Source organism: Solanum lycopersicum, chromosome 4 (assembly GCF_036512215.1).
Source record: "Solanum lycopersicum chromosome 4, SLM_r2.1".
Taxonomy (NCBI): Eukaryota; Viridiplantae; Streptophyta; class Magnoliopsida; order Solanales; family Solanaceae; genus Solanum; species Solanum lycopersicum.
In genome coordinates this window covers 53,535,158-53,543,840 of record NC_090803.1, presented here as the reverse complement: position 1 = coordinate 53,543,840, position 8,683 = coordinate 53,535,158, and the positions used below count along the sequence as shown (strand labels likewise).

The window sequence follows — 8,683 nt, the reverse complement described above, 5'->3', positions numbered from 1 at the left end:
AAAATACTTAATATATCAATATAAAGTAAGATTTAGCCTATATATATAACGAAATTTTCCGACGAAGGGTGTCCAATTGGACACCCTGGAGCAACTGTAGTTCCGCCCCTGGTGGTAACTAAGATTATTAATCATGACCTAAAGTTCATGATGACGTTTCTTAAGTGGGTTCATTCAAAATCTCTGAGATTCCATCCCCGAATAAATTTTACAATGTCGAAAACAATTTGATATTGTCTCTTGCTGAATAATTATTGTCCAGGTAAGGACTGCAAAATTGATAGCATCTAAAACATTAATGTTTGTTGGATTAGTTTGTCCACTTCATAGTATTCTAATATCCTATGATATACTTTGTTACGATAATACATCTTGAAAGCTCTTATTATCCACGCATCATAAGGTCGAAATTAGTAAAATACAATAATTTTGATATAATTAAAATTAACCTTCATATTAAATTTCAAACCGTTCTTTAAATTAATACATATTAATTTATCGATTAAATAATATCTCTATAAAATAATAAAATTTCATGGCTCCATCTATATTTATTTATAAAGGTTTTACGGTAACTTCTTATAGTATATATATATATATATGTATGTATGTTTGAACTCGTAATCGACCTTCTGAATTTGTTCAAGAACAGTTCAATATAATTTTACAAGTAGAATGATCGAAGAGGATGGAATGTAAGCAATCTTACCCTTATTTACCCATGTTTCAATGTACACGAGAGGGTACTGAGATTGGACTCTCTGCAGTCTGCTGGTAAGACTATTGTAGGCCCAAACATGTCTTCTGTTAGCAAATCATAAAGACCATGCTTATGGTTGTCACCAACAAAGAGATGGTTTCAGAGTTTAAATAATGAAATAGATATTTTATTTAGCAAGGAATTCATTTGCTTTTGAGATTTATTATAGGTTTAACTAAATTTAAAATTACTGTCTGGTGAATTCTTTTGTAAACTTTCACATAAAAAATTAATTATATTTCAACTTGAAAATTCTAGATTTGGTTGAATTTGATGTCAAAATATCTCGACCGTTGAGTAGATGTGACTTTACCAAGAACTTGAAATTCAATTCTAAGTTCTTGGTGAAGTCAGATTAATGACTATGAATTTTAGCCTTTAACCTAATATTGATTTGCTTAGATTTGTTATTGTGAAATTATTTTTCCATATGACAAAATTCAATAGAGAGTGCACATATTATTAGAAGTTAGTCAAGATGCGTGTCACTAACTATTGGTCGATAGAAAACTCATATTCTCATTTTTCCATGTGGCAAAATTTTTAAACTAAAAGAGAGTTTACACACCTCATTAGAAATTAGTCCAGATGTGTTTCACTAGCTGTTGATTAATAGTTCAGGCAAAAAACTCACATTCTCAATAATTTTGACATTCAAAAATACTGAATAGTTTAGTATATATTTTTAATCCTTTTTTAACTCTTAATATTGCATTGAAGTCACCTTCCACCTTCCATGGTGAAATAATATTTGTATATATATCACATTAGGTCATTCCATCCAAATGGTGTAGTTAATTTTGCCCACAGGCAAGTCTTCATTTTTTCTTCTTCTTCTTCTTATCATTAACTATCTCCCTTTGCCATTTGCAAGCAAAAACCACCCTTCCAAAGTGTCAAAGAGTTAGAATTGATGCATTTTGTACAATTGATGAGAAAAATAAATAGTGAAAAAATTGGATATGCAATCTCCCTTCTCTTATTGTTTGCGACACAATAACATTGCTGCAACGAAGAAGTTAGAGAATCTAGAGATGCAAACAAGAGAACTTGTAGGCCAATATTTGAATGAACCACCCTCTAGCTACTAGAGTGTATCAAGCACCACTTTTCTCTGAAGAAATAGGTGATGAGGTTCACAATATGAATGTACCATGTTTTATATTGAATCTGTAACAGGAAATAATATCACTCTGACATCATTAGTTTCTTCATACAGATAAATATCCATGAACACCAAGCTAACTACCACATCATTTATAGCAACCAATAGATAATCAGAGAAACAAAAAAGGGTTATCGGGGTGGTGAGGGAAATAATTAGGCTCAACATGTCAAGAATATCAATCAAAAACAAATTGACTATCACAACAAGGAAGAAAGTTGGTCTTGAAGGAATTAATTATACTACTATGGGAGGGTTAATAATATCTACAACTTCTGAGTTCATGAATATCATTGTGAATGTCTGTGATATAGTCTTATTGAGGAATACCTTAAGCAACAGGTTCAAAATTCTAACTTGACAACTAGACAGTTCATAAATGAGAACTCACAAGCACCTCGATTCTTCATAATTCCTCAACTAAGAACTCAGAAAGAACAAATTATTTAGCTGTTAGTGGGAGTAAAATCAATGTATGGATTCCTTGAAAGTCAAAAATTCCATTCTCAAAAGTTGTTCTTAAAGTATAAGTAAGCAAGCCCTCAATCAGGATTTCAAAGTACCTGCGTGGACTTTTATGAATAAACTTGGAAATAAAAGTACAAGTCATAAATCCTAATGAGGGAGTCTTCTTCTACTACAATTTTTTGGAGGAATTAACTTTGTTAAGAGAACAGATCAAGCAAGCTTAACTCTACTAGTCAAAAAGGCCCTCACTGATATTTTGTTTCGATGACCAAGAAATCCCATAGGGCCACTGGTTTGCAGTTCGAAACTCAGTTGATAATGGCCCGCCATCCACCCTTCTTTCACTTAACTACCAGAATTTTGTTTGAAGTAGGGTTCGGACCTATGACGTGCAACTCACATGTTGCGCTCTTACAACTAGAACAAAGCCCTCATGGCAAATGCATATTCATCTGTTAGCTCTTACGAAGGGATCCATATATATTAACATAATATTTTGAGTAACAGATGAAAAAAATCATCAAGATATGTGAAAGAAAATAACATCTAAAGCACAAGAAAATAGGAAGAAAAATACCTGGGAGACCAAAATTGTCCTTGCGGTTCGGTAAATTGTTACTGAGCCACTCAATGTGTATCACAAAAGAAACTTCATCTTGAATCTCATTTTGTTTGAGAATGAGTGCATTGACCACCTTTCTAACTCCAAGTCACTTTCTTTTTTCATTTTACTTATGACCCTTGTGCTTGCTCAATCCTTTATTATCACCAACTGCCCTTCGATTTGTTGGTGCAGACCCAAATGCCCCCAAAGCATCAAGAAAGAACTTTTTGTTGGGGATGATCCCATCTTCATCCATATAGGTCAGCAGTTTCTGTACAAGTTCCTTCATGTCGGCTTTAGTGTAGGCCTTATATAGAAGTTTATAGGTTGATGAGTCTATGGGGAAAGCTTTGGCTGAATGAATACTCTCAAAGAGAAGGTGAGCTTCCATGGGTAAACCATTCATGCAATAGGCATCAAGCATTGAGTTCAGTGTTGAAGCCTTCTTCTCCTTCTCAGATTCCATCACTCTATCAAATAGTTCTCTTGCTTTCGAGACACAGTCACAATGCCCATACATCACAATGAGGCACTCATACGTGATGTAACTTGGTTTATAACCTAAGTCAATCATCTTCTCAAGAACTAACTCAGACTTTTCTCTGAGTCGTGCTTTTCCATAGTTTGTTATCATTGAGTTAAAAGTAGGAATGGTAGGTTTTTCCTTTGATTGAAGCAAGCTTTTAAAAACTTGTTCCATTTTCTGAAAGTCCTGCTTCTTCCCATATGAATCAATCAATATATTGAAAGTAATGATATCTGGTTTCAGCTTATTACTCTTCATTCGAGAGAGAACGTGCTCCATTTCGTTGATCATTCCATTTTTCCCATAGGCATCCATTAGACCGTTAAATGTGAATATATCAGGAGTTACAATGCTCTCGTCCAGATCTTTCAACAAAGCATCTACCTGCTCAACATTTTTTGCCTGAGCAAAAGCTCTCAAAAGGATGTTGTATGTAACAATACTTGGACTACAACGCTCCATTTCCTTCATCTTCTCAAAGTAACCCATAGCCTTTGTCAAGGCCTTGGATTTATCTCGAGAGTGGAGATGAGCCGAAATTACTGCATTGTACACTGAGGTATCTGGACGGCACCCACTATTACGCATCTCGGAGAACAGCCACATTGCCATTCTGATCTGCCCTTTCTTCCCCATTACTGATATCAATTTCGAATAAACCCCATTATCCGCTATATACCACCGTTGTTTTTGCATCCATCTGAAAACCTATATATAATAGATTTATAAGTGAAACAACTATCTCTGTAAACTTATTCTACTTAACGAAAGTCAGTAAAAGAAGGCATTTCACTTGATTAAGATAAAAGACATTTTAAAGACAATTCTTTTTCCAGACCCGCAAGGGTTGGGTGAGCGGTTTCCTACATGGGAGACCTGGGATCGATTTCCCTCACCAACACCAGGGCTTGCCTAGTGCGGTTTAAATCTTCCGTGTGATTTGTGAGATATTGCACAGGAGCAGGTTTACCCAGTGCGCCCTGACTGCTAAAACTGATAAAAGAAGCTTCTCCATAGAGTTCCAAAAGATCTTTTTCACTATAAGCCTGTAAAAACATATGGCAGAAACCACAGCACCTTCTAGCACACAAGTACTTTGAGCAAACTCCAACAAAAAGTTGAACACAAACCCATACATGAAAATTTGAACCTGACATCTAGGTGACAGCATTTCCTACAACCTCTAGACAATATTTTCAATGGCATGAACCTTCTGAATTTGCAACTGACATTTGATTTTCTAGTCCATTACCTATTCCAAAACCACTACTGTTTTTTTCTACATTATTTTCAACCTGGCTTCTACACTACTACTAATAGAACAACAAAAACATACCCCCTGTAATCCAACAAAGTGGCGTCTAGGGAGGAAGTGTACATAGGCCTTACCCCCTTACCTTGGAGGTAGAGAGACTTGTACACTACTGTATTTCATTTTCATATTGTTCTTTTACACGCATTACTTGGAGGTAGGGTCTGTCGAAAACCAGCTCTCTACCTTCACAAAGTACAAGGTAAAGATGCGTATACGCTACCCTCCTCAAACTCGTACTATTTTAGGTATTCTTGTTGATTACTATTTTTAACCAAACCTATATACACACATTGACAATAGTAGAGAAATCTAAATAACTTGATCAAGACACATACATTCGTCAATTCTGTCCTATTGAGCTTACAACAACAACAAGATACCTCGTGTAATCCACAAATAAGGTCTTAATTGTCATCCCAATATTGAATTAAGGGGAAAATGCAAAATGAAGAATCAAACCTCAAGGCATTGAAGCCAATTATCAGTCTTTCCCAGTTGTTCAAAGAGCAAGAAACAATGCTCAGTCCTCACCAACTTAACATACTTGTCCAAAGTGCTCACTAATGGCTTTTTATCACTGAAATTCCTCATAACCAAAGTCACCAGCTCCTGCGCCTCAGATGATGATGACCCGTAACCCGACTTCCTCCCACCGGGTCGGGTCGACACACAGCGAACGATAGAGTAAAGGGGTCTCTTCTTCTGTAAATTTAACCATGGCGTAGTCGTAGTAGTTGAGGAGGGAAGTTGAACTGAACTGGATGACGAAAATTGCAGAGTCGTCATTGTTGCTATTACAGAGAAGCTGTGGGGGGATTCTACTGAAAGGGATGATGTTAATGAAAATGACAGACTTACCCCTGAAGGCTAAAAATGGAAAAAGTAAAATGAAATGACGAACTTACCCTTGAAGGTTAAAATTGGAAAAAGAAAATTGAAATGACGAATTTACCCTTAGAGGCTAAATTGGAAAAAGAAAAAATCGAGGATATGTTCGGGAATTTTGAACCCGACGTGAATCGAACACGCAACCTTCTGATCTGGAGTCAGACGCGCTACCATTGCGCCACGGATCCTCTTGTTGTAATATTGCTACTTTTTAATTATTATTTAAAGTTACCTGGACAGCTAATAATTACATTTGTAGGTATTATTTATGTAATAGGAGATTTGAGATTATGAAATCCCATATCAAAAATCATAATTGGGGATTTCACAAAAGTTTATATTTTTTTTTATAAAAATTAACAATATTATTTTAACTTTTATATCTAAGGAACACTTAAATATAGATTTGAATTATGATTCAAATCGCAAAACGAATTGTTAGCAAAATACATTGTTTTTTATATACAAATTTTAAATTGAATGATGATAGATTAAACTCATATAATAGTAATATGCAATCTTAGAATGATACAATAGTTGCGTATAAAAATATCTAAAAATGACATGATTGCTACTTAAATATACAAAAATTGAGGGGTTATCGTCCAAATTATCTCAAATTTATTTTAACTTAACAAATGACACTATGTTTTTTTTTTTATAATCAGAGTTAACTGAAGATTTGTGGCACACAACCAAAATAATTATTAAAATAAAAATATGTATAAGCAGTATTGACATTTGAAACATATAAGTATATATCTAAATCTCCCTTATTTAGAATTGGGATTTGAGTGGGACGAACACTGCAGCAAATTATAGTACCAAATATTACATGAGATGTACTATTTACAATTCAACTTTTTAAAGCTTGTCTTTTTACACAGGCACTTGTATTGCATGCAGTTCCCTGTTTTGTTTCTTTTTGAACATTTGCCTACTTTTTTTATTTTTTGTTTCCAAGCTCTTTCCTGCTCTCACTAACATCTTCTATCTTCTTTGTTTAATAATAATGTTCTTTCATAAATTCTTTGGTAAGAATCGAGTGAATTTTCTTAGTTGATAAAAAAGAAAGCTTTATCTCATAATAAAAAAATACTCTCAAGAAGGTTTTTGGCTTTTTTTTTTACTTTTAATTTTAAAATAAGTGCTTATAAATATTTTTTTAACTTTAACCAAACATTTCAAAACTATCTAAAAGTTATTTTGACTTAAAATAACTATGTCCAAACGGGCACTAAGAATGTCAAACTTTGTGAATATATTGTTTACAACCTTACATGTTGTAGTTCTTCTGATATTACATTCTCTAAATCAAATAATTGTTTAGAAATTAAATTGGAGGTTCTTAGGATGTTGTCGTACGTTATAATATCTGTCAACATGAAAATAGTAATGCTCGGATTAAAGAGTCCACAATACAAACTGATACTCGTGATTGAGTTTGTTATTGTTATTGTTAATCAAATGGTGGTCTACAGTAACAAGCATCTGTCTTTTTCCTTAGCTAAAAGATATGTTGAATCAAAAGGAAGATAATAAAAAAGAAGAAGATAATGTTTGACTGATTAGTTTTTGTGCAAGACAACAATATGTTGTTCCTAATTCATTTTAAATTTTAAAGCTTCTGGTACATGATAGCATTTGTTCAAATGTTTAAAAGTGGCACATACTTTAACTTAAATGTGTTATTTGTTTCACACAACTATTTGTGTGTACTTCAATAGCACATGTATTTTATCTACAATTTCTCTTCTCTCTTTTTCTTAAGACAAATAAACTATATACATGATATTGAGTGCAACATCTGGACAAGCTAAAGGGAGGAGGAAAACAAATGTTTTTCGAAGGGAATGATTAGCATATGATTACTAATTTGGATAAATTGATGCGGTCTTCTTGATTTATGTTAATACTCATTGATCGTATTAACTCGTGTTTATCTCTTTTATTTGATAATAATATACTATATAAACTGAAGCTCTCACTAATTGAGTCAAACAAAAGTTCAAATTCTTTTAAGACGATGTAGCATTATAATGTTTTTACATCTTTGTTTCAATAACAATTTTATCGCAAGCAAGTAGAGCAATGTATATGGAATAACCGTTTATGGTTTCTTTTAAGATGATGTAGCATTATAATATTTCCTCTACCATTTAGTTCCTAGAAAATTGGGGGTTGAGAATTATTGATCATGATTTCTTTTGAAAAGCTTCTCTGATTGTATTTTTTTTTTTAAAAAAAAATCTAATTGTTCATGCATTTTATAGGTTTTAATGATAATAATGTCTACGAAGGTGATGGATCCTAATGACCCTAATTTTTTGCTCTATAGTTTATATTTCATCATATAAGCCAAGTACTTGTACATTTTATTCTTGGGCATCATTTCAAATATTTCAGTAAGAACTATGCAGTACTAAATATTTTGATTGAAGAATAGTGTTGACTACTAGTGATCTATGTCAGAGTAGAGAGAAAATGTAACAAATCTGATGATATGTAGTATATACGTTTGATTTATGAATGGTCTTTATGTACTTTGTTGTAATATATAAAAGTCTCAGATCAGGCATTATTGTACATAACTATCGGTTATTATTACGTCACTATGAATCACTATCTTGACGCAAGATTGAAACATGATTAATATTGTTTCAACGCATACATTATGAGGTTATGTTTTTGTCACATGTACATGAATGTTGGGCCCGTGCTAGCATAGGCGTGACGTATCTAGTTATAAGAGAAAAGGACCAAAATTGCCCCTTACTTTGCCTTTAGATTTAAAATAATTCTTATTATTTTGTATGGAGCATTAATAGTTCTCCTTCTTTGTAAAAATAATACAGTTTTAATCTCTCTCAGATATTTTCCGTCTAGCACTAACGAAAGTGGCTTATATGCATGTCATGTATTAAATTAATCGAAAAATGGCCAAAAATACCATTAAA

The 8,683-nt window shown here is 33.1% G+C and overlaps 1 protein-coding gene and 1 non-coding gene across 4 annotated transcripts; both read right to left on the bottom strand.

Annotated features, from left to right (window-relative positions):
• Positions 1-1,255: 1,255 nt before the first annotated feature.
• LOC101262511 (pentatricopeptide repeat-containing protein PPR5 homolog, chloroplastic) lies at positions 1,256-5,679 on the bottom strand. 3 transcript variants are annotated; one of them, XR_011220734.1, is made up of 3 exons: positions 5,298-5,679; positions 2,971-4,231; positions 1,256-1,645 (listed from the first exon to the last, which is right to left on the bottom strand). XR_011220734.1 is itself a non-coding variant. In XM_069297191.1 (2 exons), the coding sequence occupies exons 1-2, from the start codon at positions 5,622-5,624 to the stop codon at positions 3,122-3,124; spliced, it is 1,437 nt and encodes a 478-aa protein (XP_069153292.1). In that variant the 5' UTR covers positions 5,625-5,679; the 3' UTR covers positions 1,256-3,121. The 3 variants fall into 3 exon arrangements, 1 of the variants encoding a protein (XP_069153292.1); XR_011220735.1 differs by having other exon boundaries at positions 1,477-1,930; XM_069297191.1 differs by having other exon boundaries at positions 1,256-4,231.
• A 163-nt stretch (positions 5,680-5,842) lies between these two features.
• Positions 5,843-5,914, bottom strand: TRNAW-CCA (transfer RNA tryptophan (anticodon CCA)). Its single transcript has one exon. It is a non-coding gene; the product is annotated as a tRNA-Trp (tRNA).
• Positions 5,915-8,683: the final 2,769 nt, after the last annotated feature.